The sequence below is a fragment of the Canis lupus genome, chromosome 1 (genome assembly GCF_048164855.1).
Source record: "Canis lupus baileyi chromosome 1, mCanLup2.hap1, whole genome shotgun sequence".
Classification (NCBI taxonomy): Eukaryota; Metazoa; Chordata; class Mammalia; order Carnivora; family Canidae; genus Canis; species Canis lupus.
The window spans coordinates 43,507,907-43,524,682 of record NC_132838.1 but is presented as its reverse complement, the minus strand read 5'-3'; the positions used below and the strand labels follow the sequence as shown (position 1 = coordinate 43,524,682).

The 16,776-nt window shown below is 38.8% G+C and overlaps 1 protein-coding gene across 18 annotated transcripts in view; it reads left to right on the top strand.

The window, feature by feature from the left end:
* Positions 1-16,776, top strand: part of SYNE1 (spectrin repeat containing nuclear envelope protein 1) — a 449,600-nt gene that overhangs the window by 203,082 nt on the left and 229,742 nt on the right. For all 18 annotated transcript variants that reach the window (XM_072828127.1, XM_072828137.1, XM_072828100.1 and 15 more), the window contains 9 exons: positions 1,738-1,941; positions 2,919-3,126; positions 3,981-4,093; positions 5,139-5,344; positions 6,345-6,500; positions 9,928-10,219; positions 11,226-11,398; positions 14,084-14,393; positions 15,928-16,092. In XM_072828127.1, the coding sequence (XP_072684228.1) occupies positions 1,738-1,941; positions 2,919-3,126; positions 3,981-4,093; positions 5,139-5,344; positions 6,345-6,500; positions 9,928-10,219; positions 11,226-11,398; positions 14,084-14,393; positions 15,928-16,092 (1,827 nt within the window). The remainder of the gene's footprint in view (positions 1-1,737; positions 1,942-2,918; positions 3,127-3,980; positions 4,094-5,138; positions 5,345-6,344; positions 6,501-9,927; positions 10,220-11,225; positions 11,399-14,083; positions 14,394-15,927; positions 16,093-16,776) is intronic.

Sequence of the window (16,776 nt, the reverse complement as noted above, 5' to 3'; positions counted from 1 at the left end):
TGCCCTCATGGATTTTCTCTGCATTTTCCTTCTTCCTGTTGTGCCTTTCTACTTTACCTACTGCTTCTTGCTTACCCATCTATCTTGCTTGATTCTACATTTGCTTTGACCAGAGACTGTATATCTGTCACTTAATATCATCAGTGAATGATTTGCATGGACCAGAATGTTAGAAGTTCACCTGAAGCAAGAATAGACAAAGGGTACTAATTACAGAGAAAACTAAAAAGGAGTGCTTATGCATGTTGCTTGTGCCACAATATAAATGAGCAACAGGTAGACTTTTGCAGAGTTAAGATGGAGGCAGGGTTTTGGGAGAGAGCTACTGTTTTATACTCTGCCTTCTTACCCCACCCCCCCCACACACACACACACACTCAACAAAAAGGTGTTGGGACACCTGTTCTTTACCTTAAAATAAGGAAAAAAGCTTTAGTGGTACCATCTGGAAAAAATAACACGTGCCCCTGCAGTTAGTGGACTCTGAAGTCTACTATCTAACTCCCCCAAAAGACCTTATGGGTGAAAGACAGGCTGGCTAACTGTTGGTGTATTTGCCAAAAGAGAAGTAATTGTATTGAGTGGTGTGCATCTTAGAATCATCTGATGTGAATGCCAGAGTGTTACACTCCCCATCGTGTCCCCCTCCGTCAAGAAGTGAATTATCAGAAGAAAAGCAAGGAGAAAGCATCTGTGTGTGATTATCTCAGAAGGCTTTCTGGGGGAAGAACAGGCCTCAGCAGCAAGATACAGAGCTGTCCACAGGCTGTGGAAGGAGAAAGAGGAGTACATAGCTTGCATCTAGGCAGTGTCAATGGGAGGTCCCAGCAGTAAGGGGAGTCTCAGAAAACCCCGCAGATTAAGTTGTGTAACAGGAGAGAATGGGAACCATCATCCAGCCTTGGAACAGCTTGGATGCCAGCTCACAACAGTTGGATGCCAGCTCACAACAGTTGTCAAAATTTCAGAGCCCCTCACCCACCTCCTGCTTGTTCAAGCCTGTAGAGGTCAGAAGCTGGAAAATGTGGGGGAATAGAAGTAAAGTGAAGAAAGAGAAAAAGGCACCTGGCCCTTTTCTTCAGATGGGCTTCCTGTTTATAGCAGATCTGAGCTAGGGGTAAGAAAAAAGCCTTAACTTTAAGTTCAATGTGTTGATTATTAAATGGGTCTAGATGTTTTAACTGTGGAATTGAAACCATTTTGCAATTTATCTTGATTATAAGTCCTTTTATTATCTATAGGACCAGAGAAGTCAGGAGCCCTCCCAAAACAGATCGTTTGGGAGAGAAGAAGTAGCCTCACTGAATACTTTAAAGGGGGAGACAAAAATAAAATTGTTTCAAGATAAAATCCTACAGTGGTATTCAAAGCAGTGGTTACATCAGGGCATGAAATGAGTGTTTCCCAGGAAGAAGTAAGAGCAGGTTTTGGTCCCCAACTTGGTAACTCCGTGTAGGTTGAGCTCTGCTTTGGAAGTGTGATTCCTTGGACCATCAATCAGAATGCCACTTCAACATCCAGTGTCAACTGTAATCCTTACTCTTTCTAGTTTCCCATCACTTACAATGTTTGACCACTTGTGCCTGCTGATTTCCCTTCTTAGAAAAGTTGAATTAGCATCCATGGTTAGGCTTATGTTTTGTTTTGTTTTTCTGTTAAGCTGCACATGAACAGAATTCCTACTCAATGAGTGTTTTGGTCTTCACAGATTTTAATGAAATCCTACTTCATGTTTAGTTTGTAGAAGCAGACCTAAGGCAGAAACTGGAGCATGCCAAAGAAATTACTGAAGAAGCAAAAGGAACCTTGAAAGATTTCACTGCTCAGAGTACACAGGTGGAGAAATTTATTAATGACATAACAAGCTGGCTGACAAAAGTAGAAGAATCATTGATGAACTGTGCCCAGACTGAGACATGGGAAGGGCTGAAAAAAGTAAAGGTAGGTAATTATCTATCATTAAGCATTTATACTTCCAATGGTAATACTGGTTTTCCTATTTTGTGGTGACTGGAATAAAAATAAAACTTTTGCTCTCAGTTACCTATATTAGCACCAGGCTGACTAATTCATGATATTGGATACAGCAAAGTAAGTCAACAAATGAAGAAATGATTGCAGATAGTAGGAAATAGAAGGTTAATAATCTAAAAACAGAAAGCATGCATTACTGTAGGACCTGCTCATAAGCTATGCATATTCATATATTTTTTACTAAATGGGTAGAGCTTATAGAACACCTGTTTGAATTTCCATGAATTTTCACATTTGAATGCCAAATACTTTTTTATTTCTTAATTATTTTTATTGGTGGCTATGACTGCTTTTATCTAGAGAAGGATACATTTAAAAAAAACAGTTGAGAAACAATATTCTACTACTATGTCGTCTGTCTGTAGAGATAATGTTCCTGATCAACTGTCTATAAAGCTTGTGAGTTGATTTGACTCTTCAACATATGTGATCTGTTGTCTTTAGCATATTTTCTTACTGTACTTAAATTTTAAAAAGTAACTAATGATATTTTGGTGAGGCCTATGACCCTAAAACAAAGCCCAAGAAGCCCATCAAAGAATGTGAACTTAGGCAGAGACTCCATTAATAGTTTCTAATCAACTAAACCCAATATTATGGGCTGGGAATCCCTAAGAACATATTTAGTTGCTTGGAATCCTAGACTATAGCCCAAATCCTAGTACCTTTGAACAGCTGTTTGCTGTTCCTGAGGAGAACTGGGCAAAACTCTCAAAGAGTCAACACAGATCTATTATACTAGAAAAAAAAAATCCCACAAAAATGCATGCATTACTGAGTGGATTTCAACAACATAAGTTTCTAAAGAAGTACCATAGTGAGGTAGAGGGGTATTTTCCCTTGAATGTGATGAATATCTTTCATGACATTCTTTTATTCTGTAGGAAATACAAAAGGAACTTCAGAGTCAGCAAAGCAACATCAGCTCCACCCAAGAAAATCTCAACAGTTTGTGCCGAAAGTACCACTCCGTTGAGTTGGAGAGCCTGGGGAGTGCCCTGACCAGCCTTATAAAGAACCAGGAAGCTGTGAGCCAGTTGTGCTCCAAAACACAGGCCAGCCTTCAGGATTCTCTGGAGAAGCACTTCTATGGTGAGCTCCGACAGGGCTTAGCATGAATCGTTTGTTTATAAGAAAGAATCCAAACCAAATGCTGCCTAGAAACTGCCAGCAATAGTTGGAAATACTTTACAGAAGAATATTATTAAGAATATTATTTTAAATTCATTTGTGTGTTGAGATTTGGGCAGTGAAAGGGCTGTGTTTGGACTCCCATCATGAGCTGATTTCTTCCTTTTTCTCCCCAAGCAAGTAGAAATCCACCATATTGAGGATTCCGAGTTTGATCGGGATTTTCTACATTTAGCTCATTTTTGTGGAAAATTACTTCCACTGCTGTGATGAAGCAACACAGTAAGCTTGGAAACCAGGAGACACCATGAAACAGCAGCAGCTGTATAGTCCAGGAGAGCTATGCCAGTCTCATGTCCCTAATTCGGCTTCCACACAGCTGTGCCTCTGCCCTGATGAAGATGCAGAATGATGGTCTGTCAGGTTAGGAGAGGAGATGTTTCCTTCCTTTGCCATAAAAATGGCTTTAACACCCCTACAGCCTTTCTTCCTTCACTCTCTTCCATATTCAGGCAATTTTCTTTCTTTACCAAGAGAAAGAAACACAATGGGAAATCAGATATTTCAGGAATACAAATTTCTTTTCAGCCTTTTCCCTGAGATAATTTCTCCATTCTGCCCCAAACAGTCATGGTTATAGATCATGTTGTAATATATTCTATTAATATTATTGTTGTTCTTGTTATTATTTTCTTTCTGGAACATTCTGTAAGGCAATATGCAGTGAGCTGAAGGCCAGAATTAATTCACTGTGGTAATCCTAGAAACTCATTCAATGTTCTGGATGTATTTCTCATTTTCATTATTTTCAAAAGAGTCTATGCAGGAATTCCAAGAGTGGTTTTCTGGAATAAAGACAGCAGCAAAAGAATCATCTGACAGAACTGGTGACAGCAAAGTTCTAGAGGCAAAGCTCCATAATCTTCAGGTATGAGAGCTGGCAATGCTTTTCCTTCTTCCCTAAACTGCACTCCTGTGCCTTCAGGTCAGACCTAAATCGTCTTCTTCTACAGGTCTTATTTTATTCAAACTTTTCTTCTTCTCTAATAGAATTAGATTCCTTGAATTGTAAGGAGATAAGCAATATGAAAAGTATGTTGAGAAAATAAGTCAGAGCTACAGAATTTCTTGATCTTGTTCTTCTCTCTTTTAGCCTATTGACCATTCTTTAGAATTCATCCAAAACTAAACCTAGTTTTAATTTTTCTAGCAGTAAAAACATAAATAATTCTATTTCATATCACTACTGTGGAAGAGTTTTAAAAGGAAGACATACTTATAATTTTTAATAACCTACAGTCTAAATTTGAAGCTAGGATATACTCAAAGTAATAGATAATATAGGTTTTACAGGTTTTACTGACTGAAAAATATATGACTTCAAGAAGGAAAAAAGCCCTTGTGAAGTAGAGTTCAGAAGTGATTGGCTCAAATTGAGTTTTGGACAAGCTTTTCAGGTAGCTCATCTGAACAAAGCACTGCATTAAGTATTATTTTAAAAAATATGAAAGATCATATGCATGAGCATGGCTCTTTATCAAGAAAAGAAGGAACCTGAAGGGAGAATTTGTGTACAAGGTGGATCAGAAGAGGAAGAGGGGTGCAAGCAGCTAACCAGTTAGAGGGTGTCACACTAATGTGTGAAGAAGTGTAGCCAGGGCTGGGCTGGGTCAGTGAGAATGGGGCGAAGCTAAGAGAAATACCTTGATGAGAACACCTTCCTTTGCAGGCTGGCCTTGTTCACAGTTTAGTCCGCAGTCAGTGGTTCCAATGACTGGTACCGTGTTCGATTATGAGCTGGATTCTATCTAGTTGTACATTCTCACTTGGGCCTTTTTAAAGACTTTCTGCCTCTAGGCTCTGTCTTTCTTTTCTTGCTCTACTATCTCAACTAAAATTATAATCAGTGCTCCCATGCTCCAGGTCTCTGAGTAATAGTGAATATTCTATGCCACCTTTATTTCTTGAAACAGAACATTTTGGACTCAATCAGTGATGGGCAGAGCAAGCTTGATGCTGTGACTCAGGAAGGACAGACTTTGTATGCTCATGTGTCTAAGCAAATTGTCAGCAGCATTCAGGAAAAAATTACAAAGGCTAATGAGGAATTTCAAGCATTTCTGAAACAATGCCTTAAAGACAAGCAGACTCTTCAAGACTGTGCTTTAGAACTTGGGAGGTAGGTTGTTTTGAAAAGTGTAGACTCCATCATACACAGATATGTTTTCAAAGACTTTGAAAAGAGACATTGTGAGTGAACAAATAATATTTGAAACTGTGTTTAAATTATAATAAGCTTCAGCCTTAAGTACAGGTTTATACTAGGACAATAATTAATTGCTTGGACTCTGATGGTGCTGTTTGGCTTTATTTTCTACATAGAAAAAGTAAGGAATTATATTCACTGGTTATTATAAATGGCATGCGTGCATGTATATTTGTCTGTGTGATTAACTCAAAATATGAGAGCTTTGATGCTCAGGTTTTAGATTATTCAAGTCTTTTATTTGTGTTCACTTCTGTTGGGTTGGAGTGATGGCAAGAAACACTTGCCAAATTTCTGTGAATGAAGATTCTGGTCAGGAAACTATGTCAACAGGGGTAAATATAAAATTAGAAGAAAAGAACCCCCAAAAACTAGGGAGAAAAAGATGTCAGCATAATCAAAATGACTTCTGATCACAAAGTAATTTGCTTTACTCTTACTTAGGTTTCTTAGAGAAGTTATGTTGTTTTCAAAACTTTGAGCCTTGTGTTGTTATGCCATATTCAAATCTCCGTAAGATACAAAGACACAGAAATGACTTTCCCTACTTTTTCCAGGGCTTCCCCTGCCATACTTAATCCTTTGGCCCAAATTCAGAGTCCTGTAGTAAGACACAAAGTTAAGTGCACATTGACATGAGAATGGAATCTTGCTGACAATTACGAGCTGATTACCAGGAATTCCATTCAGCAAGATAGGGTGACTGTGTTAGGATCTCAAGAGAAATTTCCATGAGTTTTCATTTTGTTACTGAGATAAGTAATAATTTGGAAGGGCTTACTGTTGGGTTTTCTTCCATACTTGAAAATTCATGAGATTTTTAATTGCCATAGACATTGAGACCTCAGATATTAGAATTTATTGATCATAATGAGTGCAGAAGAATTTCTACAAAGTATTTTCTTTTCTGTAGCTTTGAGGATCAGCATAGAAAACTGAACTTATGGATCCATGAAATGGATGAAAGATTAAGTACAGAAAACTTAGGAGAGAGTAAACAACACATTCCTGAGAAGAAGAATGAAGTCCATAAAGTTGAAATGTTTCTAGGAGAACTGCTGGCTGCAAGGTATGGTGCTGAAATGAAGTAGGTCCTTTCCCTACTAACAAGTTTTTGTTTGGTTGGTTGGTTAGTTGGTGGTGGTTGTTTATATGTATTCTAGACATAGAATAAATGTCTAGAATACAGATGATTGTGCATTGTTCTCTGGCAGATTGGTAATCTGGAGAGAACCTATATAGAAGTGAGGAGCTATCTTCATCCATGTCCCTTTGCTCAACAAACTGGACAGGCCATTCATTTCTTGTATTTCTTGATATCAGCCTCTAAGCATTATGCTGCTAAGTAATACCATACTTTATTCTTGGGGGTTATTATAAGGATAGAAGGTGATTATAAAGGTAGTCTTCACTTACATAATAATACTATACTAAAGAGTATAATGCTAAGTGAAATGCTAAGAGAAAGACAAATACCATTAGATTTCACTCATATGTGGAATTTAAGAAACCAAACAAATGAGCAAAGTAGAAAAAAGAGAGAGAGAGAAACCAAGAAATTGATTTCTAACAAGAGAGAATAAACTGATGGTTACCAGAGGAGAGGTAGGAGGGAAGATGGATGAAATAGGTAAAGGGGATTAAGATTACACTTATGATGAGTACAGAGTAATGTATAGAATTATTGAATCACTATATTGGACACTGGAACGAATATAATGCTGCATGTTAACTATAATGGAATTAAAAGAAAAAAGATAAAAAAAGAAACAACGCAATAGACCCTGTTTGCATATATTCTTCACAGACTTTAGCATCTAGTTCCATTTCTAATCCACCCCCATCCTTATCATATTCTTAGTAAAGCAAAAGGTATGGTCATTAAATCTGACTGTCCTGGAGGTTTCGCTTCTTTACTACAGTATTTGTCTCTTCATTGTTTCCTGACTAAACAGATCTTTCTGGCTCCTTTCCCAGGCAAAGTTCTCTGGACTATGCTTTTGACTCCACCAGCTTCAGAGCTTTGCTCCCTAAATTCATGATCCAACTGACTTTGTTGGTACTTAGAGTGCAGCTTGACCCAAAACTTCTTATCTATCATCTTAAAGAGCAGATACACTCATCTGTGAAGCAAGAGAGGCTAGCACCCTGCCTGCTTAATCAGAAAAATTAGCAGCAGTGATCAATTCAGGTCTAAGGGATCCCTGGGTGGCGCAGCGGTTTAGCGCCTGCCTTTGGCCCAGGGTGCGATCCTGGAGACCCGGGATCGAATCCCACATCGGGCTCCCAGTGCATGGAGCCTGCTTCTCCCTCTGCCTGTGTCTCTGCCTCTCTCTCTCTCTCTCTCTGTGACTATCATAAATAAATAAAAATTAAAAAAAAATTCAGGTCTAATTCTGATCATATTCATTCCTTGTTTCTGCTGAGTCTTCTTTTTGGTCAAACTTACCTAGTATTCCTTGCCTTAAAAAACAAACACATCCACAAATATGACACATAATGAGCTATTATTAGCGTGTTAGTTTGATGACTATTATAAAATTTCCCTGCAGTGCTTTGGTCCCATTCTATGAGCCCTTACCATTGGGTCCACTCTTTGTTGACTCTGCACATGCCAACCCCCAACAGTGAATTCCTCAAGGCCAGGCATCTTTAAGTTTTTATCATTATTACAGTCCCAATGTCTGATATAGTGCCAGGAAAAGAAAATATTTGCTGAATTAATATGATAGCATAATCATTCCAACTATATAGCTTTCTGAAAATTATACTGCATTTTATTTGTTTTTTAAATCTTGACTTGGATCTAGGTAAAATGTAACATGGGCTGACCTACTTCTCTCTTTCTTCCAGACTTCTAAAATGACTTTACATATTCTTCTTGAGCTTTTACCCCTGACATTTCAGGACCAGATGCTAAGAGTCCTTAAGTGTGTCTGCTCCCAGGCTCTTTGTACCTGGTTACTTCTCTAGACAATTCTATTGTACTCTGCTGCTCACCCAGCTTCTCCAGCTGAGTCACCTGACCCTCACCTGCTGGCCACTTGATTCCCCCAGTCCTCTGGATTTTTCATCATTGTATTTCCAGTACTCAACTATCTTGGAGGGTTGCATTTTTTAAAAGTACCCCAGATTAATAATTATTGAACTTTTATCATCCATGAAACAATCCTTGTAGTAACAAGTGATATACATTGTTTTGAATTATTTAGCTCACATCCTTGCTTAAGCCAGCTTCTTGTTTTATCAGACTATAAGAAATGTAATTTAGAGTAGATGCAATATTATATAAATTATATATCTCCCAGAGGGCCACAGGATGCTATGTCTTTGGTAGATGCTCAGAAAAAAGTGACAGACCTTGTAGGAGATAAAGTTTGTATTATTTTTCTAGTATTCAGAAGAGTTCATGTTCACACATCTGTACTCTCTCTTCTGGTATCCTGGGAATTTCCTGATAGACATGCTGATCAGAGTTCAGAACTCTGTAAAACAAGATGAAGCCAACCTAGCCACATATGACTACACTTTCCCTTGACTTAATTAACATAACTCCAAACTGAGATGAGCCAAGTGCCCAAGGTACAACAAGGAAACTCATCAGCACTCATATAATGGCCTTTTGAAAGAAACTGGTGTTTTGCATTTTATCTTCTGGATTGGGTCCTGGGGATATGAGATGAATGCGATAATCCTGGCTTCCAGAAGGTGAAAGCTCTGGACTGAGACAGGGTGTAGGAGGGGATAGAGCAAGACAGGGCAGAGAGCAGAAGGCACATGAGGTCAGCACAGTACTGCCCAGGGAGGTGACGCCTGCCCTGCGATTTGAAGGTTTAGCCAGGAGGGAAGCAGAGGAGAGTAGACGCATTTTTACAAAGCAGGAATCCCCACATATACACCAAAAAGCAGAGGTTTGGGGACATCTCAGGATTAGGATATTTAGTCGGAACAGAGGTGCTAGAGATGAGGCTGCAGAGGCAGTCCTGGGCCATTTTCTGAAGTGAATTCCTCATAATCCAGAGGCCAGGATCTAGGCACAGCACAGACAGAATGAAATTCCCCGGTGTAAATTGACTACATTAAGAGAAATTGTAGAGAATGTAAGTAGCCGGCCCTGTGAAGGTCCTGGGCCCTTGGCATCTTCATTTTATTTTATTTTATTTATTTATTTTTTAAAGATTTTTATTTATTTATTCATAAGAGACACACACAGATTGAGAGAGAGAGGCAGAGACACAGGGAGAGGGAGAAGCAGGCTCCATGCAGGGAGCCCGACGTGAGACTTTATCCCAAGTCTCCAGGATCAGGCCCTGGGCTGAAGGCGGCGCTAAACCACTGAGCCACCCGGGCTGCTCAGCATCTTCATTTTAAAGGCATGTCAGCTGAACTCTAGTCTGGTTACTTCTCTAGTATCAACAATCACTGGTCACTCTGCTGTGCTCTAGGATGTCAGAATTCTTTTTTTCTTTTTTTTTTTTTTTTCCTGTTTTCTTTAGAGAATCTTTGGATAAGCTTTCCCAGAGAGGGCAGCTTCTCAGTGAAGAAGGCCATGGTGCTGGGAAAGAAGGACGCCTGTGCTCCCAGCTCCTCACTAACTACCAGAACTTACTCAGAATGACCAAAGAGAAACTCCGGAGCTGCCAGGTGGCCCTGCAAGAGCACGAAGCCCTGGAGGAAGCCCTGCAGAGCATGTGGTCCTGGGTGAAAGCCATTCAAGACAGACTGGCTGGTGCAGAGAGCACCATCGGAAGCAAAGACACTTTAGAAAAGCGGCTGTTACAAATACAGGTAAGCAGAGCACCAGCCAGGCCTGACAACTTCTGAAGACCAATTTGCTCAGATTCACAATGTTTGAATTGGGTCCCAATTGTTCTGTGACCCTCTAAATAAAGATTTTGGGGCAAAATGGAGAAAATATTCTGTTTGCAAAAGAGGTATGGAGGAATCATGTTTTCCCTTTGTGAAGGAACATTTTTGTTTCAATAGCTTTAAAATGATTTTTAATTTCACTTAGTGAGTATTCAGCAAATGTAGACTACTTACTCCAAGCACTATGCAAGCTGTTGGGATAATAGAAGTAAGAATTGGTGCCTGCATTCTAAGTGCTCACAGTCTAGTGGGAGAGGCTAACCTATGAATTATTACTTGCAGTACCCCTAGGAATTAGGCAGGTAGTGACAGTAGGGGACCATTAGGTTTGTGACAAGTGTGGGACCATTAGGTTTGTGACAAGTGTGTCTTCATTTTCAAAAGAATTTATTTTTATTTTGAAACCAACATTCAATAAATGTATAATTTTCTAGGTTAATGGCCCAGAGTTTTCCAGGAATTTAAATTGGAGTTAATTCTTGATTCCCAGACTCCTGATATCTGATATTTAAATTAAGTGTCATATTACAATAGGGTACAGAGTTTGTTGTGTTTTGATTTTGTTGTTGTTGTTGTGATTGTGTTTTCATTTTAAAGTGCATAAGGTAGAGAGGCCTGGGTGGTTCAATTGGTTAAGTGTCAGCCTTTGGCTCAGGTCATGATCCCAGGGTCCTGGGATTGAGCCCTGCATCAGTCTCTCTGCTCAGCAGAGAATCTGCTACTCCTTCTCCTTCTGCTCCTCCTTCCACCCATGCTTGCACATACACACACTCTCTCTCTCTCAAATAAATACATAAAATCTAAAAAAAAAAATAAAGTGAGTAAAGTATTCCCTATATTGATTCTCATGGGAAACATAACTGTTCCTAAAAATATGAGAAGGTTTTAATATTCCTACTGACCTGTATTCACTGTTCCTCCATAGGATATTCTCCTGATGAAAGGTGAAGGAGAAGTTAAGTTGAACATGGCCATTGGCAAAGGGGAACAGGCCTTGAGAAGTAGCAACAAACAAGGTCAGAAGGTGATTCAGACTCAGCTACAGACCCTTAAAGATGTGTGGGCTGACATCATGAGCTCCTCCGTACATGCTCAGAGGTACAGAGCCTATTTTTAGTGTTTATTTGCCTACACGCAACCTACTGGGCTTAGTAAAATGATGGAACAATGCTGAGAGTGTATCTTGCGGTAGAGTTACCAAGCATATTATTTTAGCTAGTTGTATGCTTTCTTGTCTTTGCTTGGATTGTATTTTCTGTAATGGGAAAGACAGTTGTATTTGTTTGCTTGTTTGGTGTGTGTGTGTGTGTGTGTGTGTGTGTAATATTTATATCTCCCATAATATTTCTCATGGAATCTTATACACACCATGGACTCAGTAAGATACCACCTTTCAATTCATCAAAGCAAGCCTTTAATAACTTTTCCCTTTTTAGAGGAACATATGGGAAATTAATTTGGTAGCTATGGAGCTTAACTATGAGTGTTTTTTATAACCAGAAGTCATGTCACCCACAAAGGCGCTGTGGAAATATGTGTAGGGTTTTTGATTATCATAGCGATGGGTGCATTCCTGACATTTAGTGAGTGAGGCCAGGAGAGCTTACATCCTGCAGTGCATGAGCACATTCTCACAGCCAACAATCAACCCACCCAGGATTCCCTGGTGCCCCTGTTGAAAGGCACTGGAGCAATTAGAGAAGATACTTATTGTTACACCAGGTGGTGTTATTGCTGTTACATTTATGAGCGGGGGTTTTTCACCTTCCTCTCTTTTCCAAGAATCCACAAATAACCTGGCTGGCTGGTTGGACAAATGACCCTCAGTCAGAATTATACTAAATTACCTTCCGGAAGCCATGTTCTGAAAGCTATGTATAGTGTTAGGTCACTGAAGAAGTATGTGTTTAATAATAAATAAACGAATAGCATAATAAATGGATGAAGAAAAGATTAAAATTCAGCACAAAACAAAACAGCTCTGCAATTATCCACAATGTAAACAGTGAAGCATGGTTACAACTAAAATTTTGGAAGCTTCATTCTGTTTTGTTTTATTTCCTTTAAATAGGGAACACAGGTGGAGACTCGTAAAGTCAGCAGGACTTTGAATCCAATAATACTCATAATGGTCCACAAAGAAAAAAAGTCAGATCCCGTGGTTCTGATAGCATGGACCACTGGAGCATGGACTAACTCCCAGTGCTTGGCAATGGGCCAGTTCCAGAAAAGTGAATAAGAATATGGGTGAATAGTTTTGGGATGTTGGAATAAAACATTAAATATAAGAAGCAGATTCAAATCCTTGATTCTTCCTTTTCAGCAAGAAATTAAATTTGACAACCACATATTGAGCAGTAGTGGTGCTCTAATTGTTAAGCTAAAATAGTTGACCAAAGCAAAGTAGTTTTTGCTTCCAAAGTGCTCAGAGGCTAGGGTAGCATGCATCCTAAAACACTCTGACTCAGATTGCATTACTACAACACTGTGGGACTGTAGGATGATGCTTCTGAGGTTGCTTCTGGAGATGTGAGATTGATTTATACTTTCTGGTAAATTCTTTGAGGAAAGGATAGCACTTTAAGGCACTTATGCTGAGGTTAATATTGATGCAAAAGGGACAATTTTAGGAGATGCTGGAAGTATATTTACCAGAGATAATACTCCAGGATAATAGGGTCATATGCATGGGACGCTCAGAATGGTCACCAAAGATGAGTTTAGAATAGTTTGTAGGGACACCTGAGTGGCTCAGTAGTTGAATGTCTGCTTTAGTTCAGGTCATGATCCCGGGGTCCTGTGATGGAGTCCAGTATCAGGCTCCCTGCAGGGAGCCTATGTCTCTGCCTCTCTCTGTGTGTCCCTCATGAATACATAAATAGAATAGTTTGTAAAGCTAAATAATGGAAGTTTTTTTTAAAAAAATACCAGTATGAAGAGCCTTTTACTTGATAATCTGGAGAGCTGTTTACTTGATTATTATTTATATGACTAACGTGACTATGTTTTTATAAATACATTAAGCTTTTTCTTCCTTCACAACATTCAACTCAGAAGCACTAAGCCTATGCATATACATCCTTAAGTGAAGATCAGTGTAATGATATCATTTACTTAGAAAGAATACCTTAGGGACACCTAGGTGGCTCAGCAGTTGAGCGTCTGCCTTCCGCTCAGGATCCTAGGATCCGGGATTGAGTCCCACATCGGGCTCCCTGCAGGGAGCCTGTATCTCCCTCTGCCTGTGTCTCTGCCACTCTCTCTGTGCTCTTTGTGTCTCTCATGAATAAATAAATAAAATCTTAAAAAAATACCTTAAATTTTGGGGTTTTTTTTGCTTTTTTAGTTTTTGGTTTTTTTTAATTTTCTCTTTAAATTTTGAATTCTAGTTAATAAATAGTTATCAACTGATTTGAATAAGGGGTAAACAGAGTCCAGGAAAATTAAGAATTGATATATATTAAAATGTAATTGGTGCCCCAGCAGTGATGTTTTAAAAACAAAACATATAACTTTGTTTATTTAGATCAATTAGCATTTGGAAGACAAACTTTAGATGCCTATATGACTATACCACCTTACTTCAAATTCGACATAGATTTTTTTTCTTTGAAGAAACTGTTATGGGTCAGAGGAAGTCTTCCTCCCTGCACTTAAAATCAGAGTTTTCATCACAGAATAGCATTCAAGTCAAACAGCTTACATGTATGCAATGCCCTCATACTTGGTTTCAGTAGAGATGACAAGATAGCTTATTTTTGTAATATGTGACATTAATTCTAGCACTTTGGAGTCTGTGATTAGCAAATGGAACGACTATCTAGAATGGAGGAACCAGTTGGAGCAGTGGATGGAATCGGTGGATCAAAAAGTAGAGCATCCCTTGCAACTGCAGCCAGGTCTGAAGGAGAAGTTTTCCCTTCTGGATCACTTCCAGTCCATAGTATCTGAGGCAGAAGATCATGCTGGAGCCCTGCAGCACCTCACCTCAAAATCCAGGGAGCTTTACCAGAAGACAGAGAATGAATCTTTCAAGGAAACGGCTCAAGAGGAACTGAAAACACAGTTTAATGACATAATCACTGTTTCCAAGGTTAGTGTTTTATATTGAAGAAAAAAACCTTTAAGGTTCAGGAAAAGAATATATTACCACTTCAGGGCACCTTGGTGGCCCAGTCAGTTAAGCATCTGACTCTTGATTTTGTCTCAGGTCATGCTCTCATGGTTGTGAGATGAAGCCCCACTTTGGGCGTGGAGCCTGCTTGGGATTCTCTCTCTCCTTCTCTCTCTAAAAAAAACAAAACAAAAACAAAACAAAAGCAGAACATACTACAGGTTGAGTTATAGGGACCTGGTTGCTCTTAAAGTATTAATACGTTTAGTGAACAGTTACTACATGAAGATCATATTTGCCTGTGGATGCTCATGAACCCTCCTCTTTTTGCAGTTTTAGGATTATTTTTTATTCTTTGTGTTTTATCCTTCTTCACTTAGGATGTTAGTCTGTTTCTTTTCTTTGTATGACTGAGCCATAAATGCCAGTATTTGTTGTTCTTTTTCTTTTATTGCAGTTTATATTTGTTGTATTAAATGCAAGTCTGTTTACCTCCCAGATTTCAATCATGTACAATGTATTTTGTGCATTTCTCATTGCAGTATAAACCACCTTTTCCTATCCTAATTCTCCACATATAGGTTCTTTCATGTAATACCAAGATTGTTTTTAGTTCTCTCTGCATGTTTATTTTCTCCATGATTTTTCTTTTTTGTACTTTGTGACAACATCTTTTTCTCAGTTTTCCTTTTGGGAACTATCTTTGTATTTTTAATGCATCATTTTCTTCAACATTTGTGTTAGTATATCTTAATTTTTACGTTGATAATGGTTAAGCCCTATGACTCTGGAGTCAAAAAGACCTAAATTTGAATTCTGGCTTTGACTCTCTTTAGGATGTCTGACTTTGGACATGTTACTTCTATAATGTCTGTAAGTGTCCTTTCCTACAGTATAGTGATAATAATAGTATATATATCACAGGGATGTTATGAGTAGTAAATGAGCAAATGCATTTAAAGTGCTGAGCATATTACTGTACACGTTATAATATCCTGTATTGTTGCCTGAATAATAAGAATAGTTATTATAATAATTATTACTCAATGGATTATTAGTGAGGGATATTAGTAAACCTTCATTCAGTATAGATTTTGTTCTAACCTAGACAAAAATAAATTTAAAGTCTTTAAATTTAGTCTTTCAGTCTAATTAAGATTTAATGTTTTCATGTTAAGATATAAACGGAAAGTTCAATAATAGGAATGAGGGATCCCTGGGTGGCGCAGCGGTTTGGCGCCTGCCTTTGGCCCAGGGCGCGATCCTGGAGACCCGGGATCGAATCCCACATCGGGCTCCCGGTGCATGGAGCCTGCTTCTCCCTCTGCCTATGTCTCTGCCTGTCTCTCTCTCTCTCTCTCTCTCTCTCTCTATGACTATCATAAATAAATAAAAATTAAAAAAAAACAATAGGAATGAAATCTTCTGAAATCCTTAAGAGACCTGTTGTTTTGTTGGATTTCATATTCTCAATAATGCCTGCTGTTATAGTAGCCTTTTCTTTGTCTACTAGGAAAAAATGAGGAAGGCGGAAGAGATTGTGAAGGACCATCTCATGTATTTAGATGCAGTCCAAGAATTCACAGATTGGCTCCATTCAGCAAAGGAGGAACTTCATCGGTGGTCAGATATGTCTGGAGACTCATCAGCCACCCAGAAGAAATTATCTAAAATCAAGGTCAGATATTATAACTTCATTGTTTCATTGGTTCTTCAGTAAGATGTATCTGTGATGAAGATTCTGTAGATAAGATTTATTTTAAATGTTTCCTATTTTCTATTTGTCGATAGTTATTGCCTTGCGCCTCACAAATTATAAACATAAGTAAGGGGGAAATAATTCAAAACATTTACACCTGTGAGTAAAATGGAATATTGTCTGTGTATATATCCTTCCACATGCAATGTGCTTATGGCCATAGCCATAGTAGGGGAGACTATGAAATATATGCCAGCTTGATGGGCTGGCCGAACCAGGTACTATTTTCCAGCTCAGTAACTAAGTTTGTAACATAACTTAGTTAAATTATTTGAACAGTAACTTGGAAATGTTGTGCTAGATGTTTTATTCTGCTTTCCTACTCAACAGTACAACAACATAATGGAAGGCAGTGCTTTAAAGGACATTAAAATTATCGCCTAGTTTACTCCTCACAGGGAGAACTTTAAAAATAGAAATTCATGGGGATCCCTGGGTGGCTTAGCGGTTTCATGCCTGCCTTTGGCCCGGGGCGCCAATCCTGGAGTCCCGGGATCGAGTCCCGCGTCGGGCTCCCTGCATGGAGCCTGCTTCTCCCTCTGCCTGTGTCTTTGCCTCTCTCTCTCTCTCTCTGTCTATCATAAATAAATAAAAATAAATTAA